Source organism: Rhinatrema bivittatum, chromosome 1 (genome assembly GCF_901001135.1).
Source record: "Rhinatrema bivittatum chromosome 1, aRhiBiv1.1, whole genome shotgun sequence".
Lineage (NCBI taxonomy): Eukaryota > Metazoa > Chordata > Amphibia > Gymnophiona > Rhinatrematidae > Rhinatrema > Rhinatrema bivittatum.
In genome coordinates, this window is record NC_042615.1 from 720,966,624 (window position 1) to 720,987,711 (window position 21,088).

The 21,088-nt window shown below is 42.5% G+C and overlaps 2 protein-coding genes across 3 annotated transcripts in view; one reads left to right on the top strand and one right to left on the bottom strand.

Annotated features, from left to right (window-relative positions):
• The window catches only part of MIER3 (MIER family member 3), a 131,290-nt gene extending 127,687 nt beyond the window's left edge, over nt 1–3,603 (top strand). Inside the window, 1 exon segment of the mRNA XM_029576834.1 lies at nt 1–3,603. Within this exon segment, the coding sequence (XP_029432694.1) occupies nt 1–86 (86 nt within the window). The 3' untranslated portion in view covers nt 87–3,603.
• Nucleotides 1–21,088, bottom strand: part of SETD9 (SET domain containing 9) — a 74,276-nt gene that overhangs the window by 2,927 nt on the left and 50,261 nt on the right. The window lies entirely within an intron of this gene.

Below are 21,088 nucleotides of genomic sequence, written 5' to 3' on the forward strand. Positions count from 1 at the left end.
GTGCAGACTTCAGCAGCTTGTCTGCAAATGAAACTAGTTTTATCAATTCCCATACACTACATCATACAGCCCTTCAATCAGAATGATTGCAACTCCTTCCCCTCTTCCCAAATACAAAACAGTGAGTATGCAGTTAAGGCAAATCTGATCAGGACATCAGGTTTGCTTAGTCTTTCACTGGAAGTATGAACTTTTTTTCACTATGACATCAGTGATGTCTTTGTATGTATAAAACTATTATCTTGATTTTATCAAGAATTACTTCATTTCAGTCCATCAATGTGGAAATGTTATATAATGTTCGGCGGAGTTGGAGACTCAAGATTGAACTATGTGGTGTAGCTTTAAGCTCTGCTTCTTTTTCTAAAGCCTGTAGACAGTGGGTCGCCATCTCAAAACCAGCACAGAGGTTCTGAACTGAACGTATCCACTTCTTTGAGTTGAAGCTACCTTTCCTGTAATGAGTGCAGTGGGAAAACATGTTTACAGGTACCAGTCCTGATCTCTGCTTAATGTAGCATTTTTTTTTCTTGTAAAGACAGGGTTTTAATTTTTCATTTTATAACTGCGCGATCTTGCAAAGATTATTTCCCCCTCCCCTACCCCTTCATGTGATACTAAACTAGAGCACTTGGGTGTATAAGACGGCAGGTTCATCTTTATGGAAGCTCACACAAGGGACAGAACGTGTAAAGTATGAAGACTTATTCTTGGATGCAGTTGCAGAATTATGGGGCATGGCTACCTTACACCGAAAGTGTAACTATTATACTGCCAGTAGAGTTCTGTGTACTTCACCTGATTAACTGATCTTTTGCATTTTGTGAACTTGTAATGCATCTTGATGGGCTTTTTGTCCACCACTTTGAAGGTTGTAATATAAATTACACAATGACCTGTGTATGTTTAAACTTTTTTTTTTTTTTTTTTAAGGCAGCTGACATTGTCAACAGCACAGTCAGCATTGTCTAGGAATTACCACTAAGGTTTACATTATGGGGAATGTCTTAGGTTATTTGGAGCACTGCAGTTCAAAGTGTTATATATTTGTGAGGGACTATCTAGATTTTATACTTAATACAGTAGAACCTTGAAGTACATTCTTGAATGTTTGCCCCAAAACATATGGATAGGAGAAATGTCAAATCTTTACCATTTTTATCAAATGCTGCTAGTACCAAGGGAGGATCGGCAGAAATTAAAAGATTTCTCATACATATTTTCTGTGTAGTCAGCATAATTTCATAACTTTATAAATATGTTTAGAAACTTGATAAGTGGGACTTAAGTTGTATTGTATACACAGCAAACATAAACTAGAACAGCATGTAACATAATGTGCTTCCAAGGCGTGCTCGCCATTTACGTTGCTCTGTTTTTGATACATCTCATTCTGCTGTACAACTTAATTTCTACAAAATCTGTTTTCTTCTCACTGATTGCACTAATTCAAAATAATTGCCACTAATTGTGTTGCCCAAAAGTTTGCTCTCAGTATTTGATGACTTTGGTAATAATCGTGTTTTATTTATCGCTTCAAGGTTGTGCTGAGTAATTGGGATTTAGTGATCTGGGGTTCCATTAGAAAGGGGAGGGTATTTATTTTACGTACTGTGAACTGCGTTGACATCAGTTTAAGATGCAGCTTTTTTCTGGGGTTTCTGCTCAGAAGTTGAATGAAGACTGCTTGTGAAGTGTTTACACAGTAGCATATTTACATTAAATGAAATGGTACAGTGGACAAAAAGCAATTAGTGGTAACGTTATACATCCATTTAATTTATATACTGTATCTGAAGTACATAATTCCTGTAAGTACACAGTTTGATAACGGGTAGCCTTGACTCTGCATATTAATCTGTGACTTTAACACCAAGTTTCAGCTTCTTGTTTTTGTTTTTTTTTGTGCTGAACTTTGTAAGTTTTTCATTTTGTTGTTTAAGACTCAATCATTTTATGTAATTTTCAATAATATTGGTTACAATGTGTCATTGTTGCGCATTTCAGTTTAACTGTGGGTTTACAGTGGCCGGTCTGTACAGAATTATTGTACTAGGATGACTGAATGCTTATACCAGTTGCACTTAAATGAACATGCCCATTCTCTGTAGCTAGTGCAGTAGTCTGTTCAGTTTATCTATCTATGCATTGCTGGGATCCGAATATAGAGGGAGACTGTTCGGTTTCTTGTCTAAAGTTTTGATTGTCAGCAGGTTGTACGGACACTTTAGTTTTTTAATAAAAAGAAAATGACCAAAATTCAGAAAATATGAAAGAGAATGAATTCTGGCTAGCAAGTTGGGATTTTGTTTTTGTTTCATTAAGTGCTGTTCTAATGTAACCTCTCAACAATGAGGGAGCTAGCTAGCTAGTAGTTTACTTTTAATTCCTTATTATGAGGCAATAATTTGCAAGATATTGTAAATATCTGTAAATTCTGCATATCTTTTTAGATATCTATTTCAATATTGTTTTCTGACTACTTCTGCAGTGTATAGTAACATTTTTGTGCATGCTTGATGTGCTTTCACAAAATGTACCACTATGACTTTGCCCATGTAAAATAGCTATTTATTGATTTTTCGCTAAAAGCTAGACTTCACTTTTTACTTTTTCTTCTCAGTTACTTATCAGTAGAGAATTTGTTACTGTTCATGAAAAGAATTGCGTTTTAGGGTTAGAATGAAGAGAACTTGCATACATGTGCAGAATCTCCATTGCCTTTAATTACTTAATTTTAAAGCACAATTCTTGTTGCAAACTGTGATGAATTCTTTGTCCTTTGTACAGCATTCCCCCTCCCCCACCCATGTGAACAAACCAAAAATCCATGATGAGCAATTGCAGTTTGCTAGGGTGTGTCAGTTACAGATTATTTACAGGGAATGTGAAGAGTATCGCTGATTCATTTCAAAGTGTAACTGGTGCTGTGATTATAGCAATACTTTTTATTTGTTAGTCACATTATCTTTTTTCATGTTGGCTTTTAAATGTATAGTTTGCTCATTTCATGGTCAAACTGCTGAATTTACTTGAAGGATGTACAATACTGTTTGCTAAAGAATGCTATAGAGTGTACAATTAGGTCAATGAATTGTGCAATTTTTTCTTCTTTTTTTTTTTTTTTGCTTTCCTAAACTGAGGACCATAAATGTGAAAGCCTCAGTCCCCAATAGAGTATTGCTGTTTAATTTAACCAAAGTCACTAGGATATGGTATTTCAACTTTGAATGTAAACTAATTGATGAACTGACCAAGAGGGAATTTCTGTTTAAGAAAATATTCTTGCAGGCTGTCATAAGCACACTGTCAACACGCCACAATCAAAGGACTATCAGATATTTACAGATAGTTACTATATATTACATTCATTTTGTACTAAAAGAAGGAAACTCTTACCAATTATACTGTTTAAAATATGTACGAATATTCTTCTTTTACAGCACCAGTGATTCTCCTTTACACCTAGTCAAAAACAAGTTCCCTGTGAATAATATGACTAATTGGTGACAATCAGAATAACTTTTAGTATCAGATGTTCAGGAGGAAGTCGCTGCTGCATTGATTTTAATATTTGTACATAAACACTGATTTTTTTGAGCATTATTTTGTATTTTGTTGTACTTTAATACCTGGTGTACAGTTCCAGAAATAAATATCTGGAAATCTTTATTTTTCCTCATTTGTCAAAATGCATTCCTGCACCTACATCATAAAGTCTCTGAAGTCTTTTCATGCTTCAAGAAAAAAATATTTTGAGACCTTTCTATTGGAAAGCTAGTGTTGTCTGTATTATAATATTGGAAACTTGTTTACCTAGTGATTTTTATTTTATAAATCTGTAAACAGTAACATTACATTATAACTATATCACAGTATTCCCTTCCACCAGTTCCTGTTATCTCAGTAATTTGATTCTTTTGAGGAAATTAAGGAAGCCATCTAAGATAACAATATTTTCTGCTAACCAAGATTTTGTCATTAATGCAATGTGTGTTTGCCGCTTACTGAAGTAGCCCTATGGGTCACATTTTTCTGAGTAATACACGCTGCATTGGAGTAACCATTTAATAAATCTGGTCGAATGCACGTTTATTTTGGTGGGAAGGGGAGAACATTTTTGCAGTTATAAGGGTGGCAGAGAAATCATTGCTGTACTTTTGAATTAAGTAGCGATTATGTTGCAGCCTGTTACTATATGATGCCTGCTTAACAACTCCCGTCGACTATACACTTCATGTAAAGCAGTAACAAAGTACACCTTTTCTCATCTTGTAGTTTTTCTCCTCCCACACACAGGAAAGGTAATTTTCAGTACTGTGCCTAAGTGGACATACAGGCATAAGTTAGTGTGCTTAAAGTTACATTTATATTTTATAAACTTCAACGGGAATCACACGGGTTACACTTATTTTATATCTTCATTCCTTATCCTGTGTATGTATGTGTGCAAATATGTACATAGCTTTTATACACACACAAATATATGTATATTTTCCACACCTACAAGTTCCATGTCCAAGAATGTGCAGGGACATCATAAAAATGGCTCCATGCACTCGCATCAAGGATGTGCAGTTCATGATGCAGGAGGAGGGCTTTCTTTTCCCTATGCCTCTGGTCAGAAGGCCAGCATATGAGAATGGCTCAGACCTGGTTCTCCTCCACTTCTACAACCAGTGGGTCTTCTACTTCCAAGAGAGAGACTCAGAAGCAGCTGAGTGTCGGCATGGGTGGGTCCTGAGGGGAGGATGTATGCCCTTCTACCCAAGAAGAGTGGATGTCAAAGGAGTAAGACAAAAAGACTGGGTAGAGGGAAATCTGGCAGGTACTCACCCTCTCTGGCTAGGAACGGGGAGGTATCCTTAGCAGTGGAATCAATATAACTGGTCAGACTGGAGGGGTAAGATCTTTTTCTGCCAACATTTACTATGTTACTGTGTAACTTATATTCACAGAAAGGGTCATGGGTGCATGAAATAAGCTCCCAGGAAAAGTACTTGAGACAGAAATGGGGAGTGAGTTCAAGAAAGCATGGAAGAAGCAAGAAGATCCCTAAATCCAAACAAGTCAAGAAATGCCAAATAGCAACTGGGATCTAGGACTATGACCCTGGAACTAAATTGGGCACGCTGAATGGGTATTATGATCTGTATCTACTCTCTTAGCATGTGTTTCTATTTTTGCAGATAGAGGACCTAAAAAAAAAAGGCCTAGCATTCTAGTCTGTGTGACATGGACTGGCTGGAGTGGGTCAGTAGTAAGTACACCAAAGTCACATCTGGAAACTTTCACATTTCCGTATGTCGCAGCTCTGATACAGTCACTACAGTCATGTAGTTGCCCTATCTTGTAGAAGACTCTTGCTAGGTCTCATTCCATACATAGGTATTGTATTGACATCTCATTTTAAAGGCAAGCATTAAGGGAATGAGGAAAACTACTTTATGTTAATTGAATTGGTTTTAAAATGTGTGGCTAAAACAGTATTTACTTAGAATTTCTTCTATACCTCTTTAGACCAAAGTGGGTTTACAGTAGAAAACTCAAGCGTAAGACTGACAAGACAGCACAAATACATCTTCATAAAATGACATCAAATAACATCAAACATCTCATTGGAATATGAGATGAATACTACCTTAAAATCTTACTTGCAATTAAAGATCAATACAGAAGAACAAAAGATGACAGACTCTTAAAATAAATTCTTATTCATTAAACACTGAAACAATCAGGTTTTAAACCCTTTTTAAAATTTTTGTATCCACTGTTAATCTCAGGGCTTCCAGCATTTTGTTCCAAAAACTAGGTCCAGCAACAGATATAGCTCTTTCCCTTACTTCACCCAAAAGTGTTTACTTAATGGTGGGGATAGTTAATAATCCTTTGTGCTGAGCAGAGATTCCTAAAGGGCGTATAGAGGTGTAAACTAATGCCAAGCCAGGTCATATCATTATTGTAAATTATACAGTAGAGAATAGTAAGTACCTTATACTGAATCCGGTAGTATACTGGTAACCAGTGCAATTTACTCAAATCGGGAGTTATATGATTGTATTTACATGTGCCTGAAAGAATCCTAGCTGCAGAGTTTTGTAAGAGCTGAAGAGGCTTGATTGTGTTATCTGGAACTCCAAGAAAAACTGAGTTGCAATAATGTAGCCCTCAAAAATCATCTGCTTCTAAATACGGTTTAAGTCTCTGCATTCTGTTTGAAGTATCCAGACTTTATTCAATTTTTAACAAGAGGTTTCATTGAGAGCCTGGTATCTAGCATAACATCCAAATCACATATAACAGATTGAACTACAATTTTTTAATTTTCAAAATAGAAAGTAGGGAAGACTTCCATTTTAGGATAGCAAGAGAGAGATGATTTCAGTTTTTTTATGTTGAGGGCAAACCAGTTCTGATGTAGCCATCACAAAATGGCTGACACATAAATTTCTAATCCCTGTAAAGCAGTCTCAACTGAAGAATCTGGAAAAGAAAATTGGATGTCATCTGCATAAATTTGAAAATTGAGTCCCAACCCATAAAGAAGTTTATAGGAAGGGTCCAAATAGAGTTGATCCTTGAGGAACACCAGTTTTAAGAACATAAGAAATTGCCATGCTGGGTCAGACCAAGGGTCTATCAAGCCCAGCATCCTGTTCCCAACAGAGGCCAAATCAGGCCACAAGAACCTGGCAGTTACCCAAGTACTAAGAAGATCCCATGCTACTGATGCAGTTAATAGCAGTGGCTATTCCCTAAGTAAACTTATTTATTTATACTTTTTTATATGCCGACATTCCTGTAAAATATACATATCACATCGGTTTACAGTGCAACAAAAACGATCGCTCAGAGCGGTACAAAGAACAGAGGAGGCAATTAACAGTAAAACAAGTCAAAAACATAGCAATTCAGAACATCATAACACAACGCATATCAAAAATCAATGTGAGATCATAAGTCATTGCAAATCGACACTGAACCAGCTAAGTAGTAATCAGAAGGAAGATAACTAGAGTCAAGAGCAGGACTGTGGTGACCGATTAGGCGGATTCCATGAGCAAGGGAAAAATCACAGGTGTGGCAAGATTAAGTGTCTGCGAAGGCTTGGCCAAATAGCCATGTTTTAAGTTTTGGTTTTTTTTTTAAAGTGGCAGGGCAAGGTTCTTGTCTGAGGTCCGGAGGTAAGGCATTCCAATGATGTGGTCCTGCAGTCGATATGGCTCGTTTTCTCAGGGATGTTTTTTCTTGAGGGGCATATAAGGTGTCTTTGTAGGCACTCCTGATTGGTCTAGAGGAGGTATGGGGTCTTAGTTGAATGGATATGTGGAGTGAAGTGAGGTTGTTTTTAGCTTTATGAATAATTGTGAGGGTTTTGAAGAGGATCCTGTGTTTAATAGGTAGCCAATGTAAGCTCCGAAGGATGGGGGTGATATGTTCCCTTTTATTGGTATTGGTGAGGATCCTGGCTGCGGAGTTCTGCACCATTTGCAAGGGTTTTATGGCGTTGGCCGGGAGACCAAGAAGAAGGGAGTTGCAATAGTCCAGTTTGGACATGATGATGGATTGCAGCACCAATCTGAAGTCCCGGAAATGGAGTAAAGGTTTTAAGTTTTGGAGGACCTGAAGTTTGTAGAAGCACTCTTTAAGTGGTAGTGTTCACAAAATTCTTTAGGTTGAACTGTTTGTCCAGGATTACTCCTAAGTCTCTGACAAATGGAGAGTGATTCAGTATTGTGTTGGTTGATTGGGCTGATTGAGAGGAGGTCGACAATATAAGATGAGATGTGATGTCATTTTGTGAAATGATTAGAATCTCCATCTTATTGGTGTTTAAGACAAGGTTTAGTGTAGAGAGAAGGTGGTTAATTGTTTGAAGACAGTTGTTCCAGTGGATAAGGGCTTTATGTAGGGAATCTGTAATCGGGATGAGTATTTGGACGTCGTCCGCGTACAGAAAGTGGGAAAGCTTTAGCTTTGTGAGTAGGTAGCAGAGAAGAAGGAGGTAGATGTTCAAGAGTGTAGGTGAGAGAGAAGATCCTTGAGGGACGCCCTGGTTAGAGTGTAAGGGGGGGGGGATTCTTTGGTGTTAATCCTGACTTTAAAGCTCCTGTTAGACAAGAATGATCTGAACCAACTCAAGGCGGTTCCCTTGATGCCTATGTCTTTTAGTCTTTCCAATAGAATTGCGTGGTTCACCGTATCAAAAGCGGCAGATAAGTCGATTAGTACAAGTTGGTAGGTTTGACCTTTTTCCATGTTTGTAATAATGGTGTCAGAAAGGGATATATGGAGAGTTTCTGTGCTAAACGTCTTACGAAATCCATGCTGAGCGGGAGAGAGAATGTTATGTTCTTCGAGGTATTCCGATAGCTGTTTAACTATTTTTTCCATGATTTTAGCAATCATGGGAAGGTTGGCTATTGGGCGGAAATTGGCTGGGTCTGTTGGAGACAAGTTAGGTTTTTTTAGAATGGGTTTCAGAATGGCGAGCTTGAGTTGGTCTGGTACAAGGCCTTGAGTTAAGGAGAGGTTGATGATTTCAGCAGTTGGCTTTGAAATGGTGTTTGGGATGTTAAAGAGAATGTTGGTGGGTATTGGGTCAGAGGGATGCGAGGCTGTTTTCATTTTTTTAAGGATACTTTCTATCTCCAGCGAAGAAGTCGGTTCGAAGGCCTCTCTAACAGAAAGTTCTCTGTGAAAATTGGAAACAACCTATCTGCCTCATACCCCCTACAACAAGGAGTCCCGCAAGGCTCATCACTCTCATCTACCCTATTCAACATTTACCTCACTCCCCTCTGCCACCTCCTCACTGACCTTAAACTCAAATTCTACCTTTATGCTGATGATGTACAGATCATCATTCCCATTCACAACTCCATATCTGACGCCCTCGAGCACTGGGAAAAGTGCCTTGCAGCCATCAACGCCCTCCTCACCAACCTTCAGCTTGCTCTCAACACCAACAAAACGGAACTCCTTCACATCTCCTCGCACCCCCCTGACCTCCTACCTAACGACCCTAAACTTAACCTCCTCACAGCTCAACCCTCCGTTAGAGACCTCGGAGTCCTTCTTGATCCCAACCTAAGTATGAAATCTCACATCAACTCCATCCTCAAAACTGGCTTCTTCAAGCTAAATGTACTAAAGAAACTCAGACCCCTGCTCTACGCCCATGACCTCCGCACAGTGATCCAAGCTACCCTCACCTCCAAACTAGATTACTGTAATGCCCTCCTCTTAGGGCTCCCATTGTCTTCTATCAAACCCCTTCAACTTCTGCAAAATGCTACTGCAAGACTCATTACAAACACACGCAAACATGACCATATTACCCCCATCCTCAAGGATTTACATTGGCTCCCCATAATGTCCCGTATACACTACAAAACTCTGACCATAATTCACAAGTCCATTTACACCCACAACTCCAACTGGCTCGACCTCCCTTTCACTGCCCCCCTGTCCATCCGAGCCACCAGATCTACCAACAAAGGCACCCTACACGTTCAATCCTTGAAACAGGCACATCTCTCCTCCACCCGAGACCGTGCCATCTCTATTGCCGGGCCCGTTCTCTGGAATACACTACCTGTCCACATGCGACTTGAACCCTGTGCATTTAAATTCAAAAAGAAATTAAAAACTCTCCTGTTCAACCATGCTTACACAGAATAACTCCCTCCACTCCCCCTCGCAGTCCCCTTTCAGGTAACCTCCTTATTAAGGAGACTTTCATTGTAAATTGTTTTGGTTATTACCTTCTTGTTCTCCTATCCTTCCTACTGCCTTTCTGTTCTTCCCCCCGCCCAGTTACATTCCCCTGTTGCAATGTATTTTCCAATCTTTCAGTTACTATGTGAACCGGTATGATGTCCCCACAAATACCGGTATATAAAAGTTTCTAAATAAATAAATAAATAAAGTGTTGAATTATGTTGTGGTGGAGTGGAGAGAGCAATAGGAGGTAGTGTTGCAGAAGGTGTGGAGAGTGAAGCGATGAGGTTAGAGATTTACTTGATTAATAGCCATTAATGGACTTCTTCTCCAAGAACTTATTCAAACCTTTTTTGAACCCAGCTACACTAACCGCACTAACACATTCTCTGGCAACAAATTCCAGAGCTTTATTGTGTGTTGAGTGAGAGAGAATTTTCCCTGATTAGTCTTAAATGTGCTACTTGCTAACTTCATGGAATGCCCCCTAGTCCTTCTATTATTCGAAAGTGTAAATAACCAAGTCACATCTACTCGTTCAAGACCTCTCATGATCTTAAAGACCTCTATCATATCCCCGCTCAGCCGTCTCTTCTCCAAGCTGAACAGCCCTAACCTCTTCAGCCTTTCCTCATAGGGGAGCTGTTCCATCCCCTTTATCATTTTGGTTGCCCTTCTCTGTACCTTCTCCATCGCAACTATTTCTTTTTTGAGACGCGGCGACCAGAATTGTACACAGTATTCAAGATGCGGTCTCACCATGGAGTGAGATAGAGGCATTGACATTTTCCGTTTTATTAACCATTCCCTTAATTCCTAACATTTTGTTTGCTTTTTTGACTGCTGCAGCACACTGAGCCGACTATTTTAAAGTATTATCCGCTATGATGCCTAGATCTTTTTTCAGGGTGGTAGCTCCTAATATGGAACCTAATATCGTGTAACTACAGCAAGGGTTATTTTTCCCTATATGCAACACCATGCACTTGTCCACATTAAATTTCATCTGCCATTTGGATGCCCATTCTTCCAGTCTTGCAAGGTCCTCCTGAAATGTATCACGGTCTGCTTGTGATTTAACTACTCTGAATAATTTTGTATCATCCGCAAATTTGATAACCTCACTCGTCATATTCCTTTCCAGATCATTTATATATATATTGAAAAGCACCGGTCCAAGTACAGATCCCTGAGGCACTCCATTGTTTTACCCTTTTCCACTCCATGAAGTTAGCATGGGGCACATTTAAAACTAATCAAAGAAAGTTCTTTTTTACTCAACGCACAATTAAACTCTGGAATTTGTTGCCAGAGGATGTGGTTAGTGCAGTTAGTATAGCTGTGTTTAAAAAAGGATTGGATAAGTTCTTGGAGGAGAAATTCATTACCTGCTATTAAGTTCACTTAGACAATAGCCACTGCCATTAGCAATGGTAACATGGAATAGACTTAGTTTTTGGGTACTCGCCAGGTTCTTCTGGCCTGGATTGGCCACTGTTGGAAACAGGATGCTGGGCTTGATGGACCCTTGGTCTGACCCAGTATGGCATATTCTTATGTTCTTATGACCATTTAATCCTACACTCTGTTTCCTGTCTTTTAACCAGTTTGTAATCCACGAAAGGACATCGCCTCCTATCCCCTGACTTTTTAGTTTTCATAGAAGCCTCTCATGAGGGACTTTGTCAAACGCCTTCTGAAAATCCAAATACACTACATCTACCAGTTCCCCTTTATCCACATGTTTATTAACCCCTTCAAAAAATGAAACAGATTTGTTAGGCAGGAGTTCCCTTGGCTAAATCCATGTTGACTGTGTTCCATTAAATCATGTCTTTCTATATCACTAGTTTGAGCCTCACTTCTTACAAGGACCTTGACACACTTCCTCCTGAACAATGGACACTGGCATTTCCTGGTTAAAGCATATGCTCTAACCCGTTAAATTATTTGTATCATGTTATATTTATTCTACCTGCCTCTATCTTCCTTCCAGCTTGTCTTTAAGCCTCCAAGTTTTCCATACCTTGTTGATTGTAACTTTGACTTATTCCTTTTCCTTTGTTATCTATTATTTACCAGAATTGTTACCTCAGTTTTACCCTTTGTTAAAATGTAAACCGATCCGATATGGTTATCTACTATGAAGGTCGGTATAGAAAACTGCTAAATAAATAAATAAATATATGCTCTACGATTTTGATCTTGAGAATAGTTTCCACTGAAATCAGGCTCACTGGTCTATAGTTACCTGGAGCCTTTTTTTAAATATTGGGGTTACATTGGCCACCCTCCAGTCTTCAGGAACAATGGATGATTTTAATGATAGGTTACAAATTTGAACTAATAGATCAGAAATTTCATTTTTTAGTTCCTTCAGTACCCTAGGATGCATACCATCCGGTCCAGGTGATTTGCTACTCTGGTTTGTCAGTCTGGCCTACTGCATTTTCCAGGTTCACAGAGATTTGGTTCAATTCGTCTGACTTATCACCCCTGAAAACCATCTCCAAAACTGGTATCTCCCCAACATCCTCATTCGTAGACACGGAAGCAAAGAATTCATTTAGTCTTTCTGCAATGGCCTTATCTTCCCTAAGAGCCCCTTTAACCCCTCGATCATTTAATGGTCCAACCGACTCCCTCACAGGTTTCTTGCTTCGGATATATTTAAAATGTCTATTTTAATGTCTAACCAAGCTGAGCAATTGTTACCTAATGTCACAGTGAATTTCCTCTTGGTTAGAAAAGATTGAAACCAACTAAGAACCAAATTCAGTCAAACAAGTCAATAGAATGTTATGGTCAATTGGATCAAAGGCAGCAGATATGTCTAACAGTCCCAAGAAGAAACTTTGACCATACTCAAAACCATGAAAAATACTTTCTCTGAGGACAAGCAAGATGGTAATCCTTACACATGTGACATCATCAGATGGAGCTCCAATGCGGAAAACTTATGTTAAAATTCCTAGAACTTTGACTAGGCAGACTGAGCATGCCCTATAACCATGTATCCACATGGAGTCCCTCTCAAGTCTCTCTTTTTCCACAGAGCTGTAAGCTTCATGGTGTGAGTGAGCTCACGTTTGGCTAGTTTTCGCATTGTAGAAAACTTCCTTTTTCTCGTGTTTTGTTCCAGTTTTTCTCTTGTGGTTCCATCGCTTTGTCTCTCTCGGTGCCTCCCCGGATTGTTACAGGTCAGGGTTTTCGGTGATTCTGGTAAGTTTCCTTTCACGGTCGATTCCCCGTGGTGGCGGTGCCTCTGTTCCCACCAGCTATCGCAACCCGCCACCATTGTTTTGGTTTGCACCCCTTTTGTTTCGTCCTGGCATGGCCACATCTGGTTTTAGACTATGCCTTTGTTGCCAAAGGACCATGTCCAATGATCCGCATGAGATGTGTCTTCTGCCTGGCGCCTTCGCATGACATCCAGGGTTGCCACTTATGTGCCCAGATGACTCCGAAGGGACTCGACAAGATGGAGCAGCTGTTTGAGTCGAAGAAGTTCGAGCCATCAGCATTGGTGGCTTCAATGGACCTGGGAACCGCACTGATGGACACCGCACCATTGACATTGGTGGAACCTTTGGTACCATTGGCGGGGGCACTCGAGACCGGCCACCATCAGACTCCTTCAGGCCTAGGTCATCAGGTTTCTAGTCATCTGCCTCGGCATCAAGGAAGGACCAGGCCGAGCATTGAGGGAAGCCGAAAAAGCATCGGCACCAGTTCCTGTCTATGCACAGTGCTGGGCACAGGGTGCACTGGCTCATGCTGCGATGCTCCAAAAGCGACCCTGTGACAAGGAGAGCCAGCCCCCCATCAGTGTCAGAGGTCTGCCACAGTCGCCACTGCTCCTGATGCCAGTCACTGATCCGCCTCATGGGTCTGAAGAAGATCTGGCCACCCCTCCTTCCTTCCAGTCGGTGTTGGCATCAGCAATGTTTGAGGAGGAGCTGGAGTGCAGAGTCCATTTGGCAGTGGAGTGGGCGCTCCAGGGCTTCAGTCCTGTGGCACCAACAGCGCCAGGATCCAGTGCCACCTGTCCTTGTTCTGCTGCTCATTGGAGCATTACCCACCCAGCTGGCTTCGGTTCCTGGGACAGATTTGGTACCTAGCAGGGCACCAAAGCGTCCCCCTACCAATATAGTGGTTGTTTCCAGTTCCTCCAAGGATTAAGCTCCACCTACTCCAGCAGAGATGCCGAGGCCTTCAGTTCCCTATTCAGTCTTACCGGTGCCTGCACCTCTGGATGAAGGCCAAGCAGTTAGGGCCCCATCCCCTCCCCTGTAGCCTACAGTGAGGATGAGGAACCCTATGTTCCCTGGGGGGATGATGCTTTGGAGTCCTCCAAGGGCTCTGACAGTCTCCTATCAGACACTTCTCCAAAGGAGTGAAGGAAGTCTCCGCCGGAGGACTTGACCTTCTAGTTTTGTGAGGGTGATGGCAGAAGTCATTCCATTTCAGTTATTAATGGAGGATACCGGGCACAAAATGCTTGTGATCCTCTAGTTCGTGGAACCTCCTAAGGAAATCGTACTGGTTCCGGTGCACAAGATCCTTAAGGAGCTGCTGCTGAGGATATGGGAACACCCCCTCCAGTGCCCTCTGGTTAAGAAGGCAGACAGGGTCTACCTCATCCAGAAGGCTCTGGGATTTGATAAGTGTTGGCCCTAAAGAGGGCCAAGCACTCTCAAACTCGCTCCTCAGCACCCCCAGGGAAGGACCATAAAGCGATGGATGCTCTTGGGAGGAAAGTATTTTAAAGCACCATGCTCATTGTCCACATAGCTGCCTACCAGCTCTACATGGGCCAGAACTCATGGGATATCTGGAAACAGGTGCAGGAGTTGGCCAAGTAGCTGCCTCAACAGCAGCAGGACACCCTCATGTCAATGGTGCATAAGGGCCTGGAATGCAGAAAAGACAAAATCCGAGCAACCTGCAATGTTTTCAAGACTGCATTGAGAGTCTCTGCAGTGGGGATCGGCGCCCATAGCGTGGCATGGCTGCAGGCCTCAGATCTCCAACCAGATATACAGGAATGACTCACTGACGAGTGCTGTGTATGGAGAGAATCTCTTTGGAGATAGGGTGAGGGACTCTGTGGCCCAACTTCGAGACCACCATGAAAGCTTCCAACAACTCTCTACCAGCACTCCCAACCTGTCCTCTTCCAGCTGGTGGCAAGAAAGGGACAAAGGAAGACTTTCACCAAAGTACTATCCTCCACTCCCTTGCTTCTGTCAACATCATCAGGACTCCCTCAGCCATCCTAGGCAGCAGATAGCTCCCAAGCCCCAGCTGGCGCCTCAGTCAGCTCCATGGATATGGTTTTGACTGGGTTGAAGGGAGCGTAAGCCAGTTGCCCGTACCCAGGATATCGGACCCTCCAATCGGGGGCAGACTGTAGTTCTTCACAAACCAGTGGCCCTGTAAAACTTTGGGCTATGGGTTCTTTCCATGGTCCATCAAGGGTACCAATTAAATGTATATGGGTGTTCCACCAAATTACCCTCAGCCTGTTTTGGTGGCTCGTAGCACATTAGGAGGTACTGCTAACTGAGCTCTCTTCCCTCTTACAGGCCAAAGCGGTCAGTCCCATAGCATCAGGGCAAAGAGGACAGGGATTCCACTCCAAGTGCTTCATGATTCCAAAGAGAACAGGAGACCTCTGTCCCATTCTAGACCTGAGGCCTTGAACAAGTTTCTTAAAAAAAAAAAAAAAAAAAAAAAAAAAGAGAAAAGTTCAAGATGGTTTCCCTTTATCCCACTTTTACAAAAAGGGGACTGGCTATGCTCCCTCAATCTAAAAGTCATATACTTCCTGTGACCGGGAAATTTCTCTGTGAATGTATCTCTGATTTGTGGTAGAAAAACCGCACTTCCAGTACCAGCTGTTGCTGTTCAGGCAAGCCCCATGTGTCTTGACTAAATACCTGGCCGTGGTGGCAGCACACCTTTGCAGGCTGGGAGTGCATATTTTCCCTTATCTTGACGATTGGCTGGTCAAGAGTACATCTCCGGGAGGGGCTACCAGTTCCATGCATTTGATCATCTGAGTTTTGGAGTCACTAGAGTTCGTCATCAATCATATGAAGTCACATCTCAGCCAGTCACTTCAGTTGGACTTAATAGGAGCCCTGCTAGACATGGCTCAGGCCAAGGCCTTCCTGCCTTGTCAAAGGGTCGTCACCTTGATGACAATCATGACAGATTCAGCAGAGCCAGCAGGTTTCAGTCTGGCAAATGTTGAGGCCCTTGGGCTGCAACCGTCCATATCATTCCCTTGGCATGTTTACTCATGTGCAGAACCCAATGGACCCTGAGGTCGCAGTGGCACCAAGCCACTGAGTCTCCAGGATTGCATCTGAGTCACTCCTTGTCTCCGGGACTCATTGTCCTGGTGGCAGGTGCTTTGAAATCTGGAACAGGGGATCTCTTTTTATTGTCCCCCCTACCCAAATTGTCCTAACCATGGATGTGTCCACCTTGGGGGGGAGGGGAGTTCATATAGATGTGCTCAGCACCCAGGGTCTTTGGTCAGCTCAGGAATGTTCTTGACAAATCAGTTTCCTGGCGCTTCAGGTGATCAAGTATGTGCTATGGACTTTCAGAGATAGTATGTCCAACAAAGTTGTCCTGATCCAAACCAACAATCAGGTAACCATGTGATATGTCAACAAGTAGGAGGCATGGGATCGTATCTTCTGTGTCAGGGAGCAATTCAGATCTGGTTGTGGGCCCTATCCCACAGAATGCTGCTCAAGGCCATGAACCTGGCAGGGACAGAGAATGTGGTAGCGGACAGGTTGAAACAAGCCTTCAGACCCCACGAGTGGTCCTGGAGCAGGGAGTAATGAATCAGACATTCTGTCTCTGCAGGAGCCCCAGATATAGATCTGTTCACATCCCCCTGTAGCAGGAAGGTGCCTCAGTTCTGCTCCCTGTAAAGGTCAGACTGCAAACCAACTTCTCACGCCCTTGCCTGTCATTGGGGAAAGGGTCTTCTGTACACATATCTTATTTCCTTAGTGGCAAAGCTTTGCAAGGACAAGGGGACTATGATCCTCTTAACCTTTTATTGGCCGAGACAGGTCTGGTTTCCACTCCTACGGAAGTTGTCCAGCCAAAGGCTGATCAGTCTGTGGACCTCTCCATACAAGATCAAGGCAGGTTCCAGGATCCCAACCTCCAGGTCCTGTTGCTTACAGCCTTGATGTTGATAGGTTAATTCTGTAACCGCTCGATCTCTGAGGATGTGTCTCTGGTTCTGGTGGCTTCTAGAAAGTCCTATCGACTGAAGTGGAGGAGGTTTTCTGTGTGGTGCGAGCAGAAGGCCCTAAATCTGTTCTCATGCCCCACATAAAAACTGCTTGATTACCTTCTACACTTAGTGGAAGCTGGCTTAGAAACCAACTCTGTTAGAGTTCATTTCAGTGCAATTGGCACATACCACCAAGGTGTAGAGGGTACACCCATTTCTGTACATCTTATAGTTGTACGATTCATGTGGGGCCAGTTTCAATTGAAGCCTCCCCTAAAGCCTCCTGTTCTGTCTTGGGACCTGAACATGGTGTTAGCTCGGCTGATGAAAGCTTTTTGAGCTGCTGCGCACCTGTGACCCAAAGTACCTGCCCTGGAAGGTCATATTTTTGGTGGTGGTCACCTCAGCGTGCAGGGTCAGCAAGCTCCAGGCCTTAGTGACTTATCCACCTTACACTGTTTTATCATAACAGGGTGCGTACACAAGACTATCCTAAGTTCCTTACATTTTAGCCAGGCCTTATTTTTGGCAACATTCCGTCCCAGGCCCCATTCGCACCAAGGCCAACAAGTACTGAAGTTTGGACTGCAAGCGAGCATTAGCCTTCTATCTGGAGTAGACAGAAACCCATAGACAGTCCAAGCTTTTCTTTTTTTTGATAGGAATAGGTTTGGCGTTGCTGTTGCCAAACACACTATTGAGTTGGCTAGTGCATTGCATCTCCTGTTATGCCCAGGCGGGACTGCATCTTGGGGATCAGAGCCATGGCAGCTTTGGTGGCCCACTTGCAAGCAGTTCCCATGGAATCTTGCAAGGCTGTGACGTGGAGTTCTCTCCACACATTCACATCGCACTGTTGCCTGGATAGGGATAGCTGACACAACGGTCCTTTGGAACCAGTTTGAGGTGTAGAACTCAACTCTCCCCGCCTAGGGCCTGTTGTTTGGGTTCAGGCTGTCTCCCCCCTCTGTTAATAACAGCATTGTTGTGCCCATTGGCACCTGCTTAGGTGTCTGTTGGTCCCCTTTTGTGTTGGGGAGCAGCCTGTAGCTAGGAATTCACCCGTGTGTGAGGACTACCCTCCTGCTTATCCTCAGAGAAAGAGTTGCTTACCTATAAGAGGTGTTCTCTGAGGACAGCAGGATGTTGGTCCTCCACAAAACCTGCCTTCTTCCCTGTGGAGTTGGGTTTCTCCTATTTTTTTGTTTTAATTATAATTTTCTGTTACAGGACTGGAGAAGGGACCCTGTGTGAAACATAGAAATGACGGCAGAAGAAGACCAAATGGCCCATCCAGTCTACCCAGCAAGCTTTCACACTCTTTTTTTTTTCCCCATACTTATCTGTTACTCTTGGCCCTTAGTAACCTTTTGGTTCTGTTTCCCTTCCACCCCCGCCATTAATGTAGAGAGCAGTGTTGGAACTGCATCTAAGTGAAATATCTAGCTTAATTAGTTAGGGGTAATAACTGCTGCAATAAGCAAGCTCCACCCATGCTTATTTGTTTACCCAGACTATGTAATTCAGTCCTTATTGGTTGTTGTCTGTATATAGATCCACTTTTCTTCATCCCCCCTGCCGTTGAAGCAGAGAGCTATGCTGGATATGCATTGAAAGTGAAGTATCAGGCTTATTTGGTTTGGGGTAGTAACTGCCGTAACAAGCAAGCTACTCCCAGCTTTTTTTGTGAATTGAAATCCTTTTTTCCCACATTACCTCTTGCCATTGAAGCTTAGAGCAATGTTGGAGTCGCATTAACTGTGTATGTTTATTGAATAAGGGTATTATTTCCAGGTAGTAGCAGTCATTCCCACGAGCCACCCACTCTTCATTCACATCCTCTAGACTTTATGGATCCACAGTGTGTATCCCACGCCCCTTTGAAGTCCTTCACAGTTCTGGTCTTCTTCCTCCAGAAGGGCATTCCAGGCATTCACCACCCTCTCCATGAAGAAATACTTCCTGACATTGGTTTTGAATCTTCCTCCCTGGAGTTTTAAATCGTGACCCCTGGTTCTGCTTATTTTATTTTTCCAACGGAAAAGGTTTGTCGTAACTTTGGATCATTAAAACCTTTCAAGTATCTGAAAGTCTGTATCATATCACCCCTGCTCCTCCTTTCCTCCAGGGTGTTCATATTTAGATTCTTCAATCTCTCCTCATAAGACATTTGATGAAGACAATCCACCTTTTTGGTTGCCCTTCTCTGGATCGCCTCCATCCTGTCTCTGTCCCTTCGGAGATAGTCTCCATAACTGAGCACAGTACTCCAGGTGAGGCCTCACCAAGGACCTGTACAAGGGGATAATCAGTTCCCTTTTCTTACTCGATATTCCTCTCTATGCAGCCCAGCATTCTTCTGGCTTTAGCTATCGCCTTGTCACATTGTTTTGCCAACTTCAGATCATTAGACACTATCACCCCTAGGTTTCCTGCTCCGTGCACATCAGCCCTTCACCCCCCATCGAATACAGTTCTTTTGGATTTCCACACCCCATATGCATGACTCTGCACTTCTTGGCATTGAATCTCAGCTGCTATATCTTCGACCACTCTTCCAGCTTCCTTAAATCCCTTCTCATTCTCTCCACTCCTTCCAGCGTGTCCACTCTGTTGCAGATCTTAGTGTCATCTACAAACAGACAAATCTTACCTTCTAACTCATCTGCTATGTCGCTCACATAGATATTGAACCGGATCGGTCCCAACACCGATCCTTGCGGCACTCTGCTTAACACCGTTGTCTCTTCAGAGTAAGTTCCATTTATCATTACATATTGTCGTCTGTCCGTCAACCAGTTTGCAATCCAGGCCACCACCTCGGCACTCACTCCTAAGCTTCTCATTTTATTCACCAGCCTCCTGTGCGGGACCGTATCAAAAGCCTTGCTGAAATCCAAGTAGATGACATCGAGTGCTCTTCCTTGATCCAATTCCCTAGTCACCCAGTCGAAAAAGTCAATCAGATTTGTCTGACAAGATCTTCCCCTGGTGAATCCATTCTGCCTTTGGTCCAGCAATTCTTCAGACTGTAGATAGTTAACTATTCTTTCTTTCAGCAGTGACTCCATCACTTTTCCCACCACCGAGGTGAGGCTAACTGGCCTGTAGTTTCCAGCCTCCTCTCTGCTCCCACTCTTGTGAAGCGGGACCCACCACCACTCTTCTCCAATCACTCGGCACCACTCCCGTTTCTAGTGATCTATTGAACAGGTCATGCAGCGAATCCGCCAGCACATCTCTGAGCTCCCTCAGTATCCTGGGATGAACCTCATCAGGCCCCATGGCTTTGTCCACTTTCAGTTTTCCCAGCTCTTCCCATACATTCTCCACTGTAAACAGAGTTACATCTACTCCACTCCCCTCAGTTTCTTGTTAATTAGTGATGGTCTTTCTCCTGGGTCCTCTTTAGTGAACACCGAACTGAAGTATTTGTTTAGTATTTCTTCCATTTCTTCGTCTCTCTCTACACATTGATCCTTTTCACCTTTCAATTTCACTATACCACTTTGAACTTTTCTCCTTTCTCTGATGTATCTGAAAAATGTTTTGTAACCTCTCTTTACCTCTTTGGCAATCCTTTCTTCCGCTTGACGTTTTGCCGTCTTGATTACTTTCTTCGTCTCCCTCAGTTGTACCAGATATTCTTCTTTGTGCTCCTCCCTTTGGGATCCTTTATATTTCTTGAATGCTGTTCTTTTAGCTTTTATTTTGTCAGCCACCTCCTTTGAGAACCATATAGGTTTCGTTTTTCTTTTGCCTTTCTTTACTTTTCTAACATATAGATTAGTTGCCTTGATAATTGCTCATTTTAGTTTGGTCCATTGTTGATCCACATCTCTCTTGTTCTTCCAGCCTTCTAATTCTTCCTCCAGGTACTTCCCCATTTCATCAAAGTCCGTGTTTTTGAACTGCAAAACTCGGGTCTTCATGCTTCTTCTACGTATCCTTTGTGTGATATGAAACCATACCGTTTGATGATCACTGGTGCTGAGATGGGTGCCCACCTGGACATCAGAGACATTATTTCCATTAGTGAGCACTAAATAGAGTATAGCTCCCTCTCTTGTGGGTTCCATTACCATTTGTTTGAAC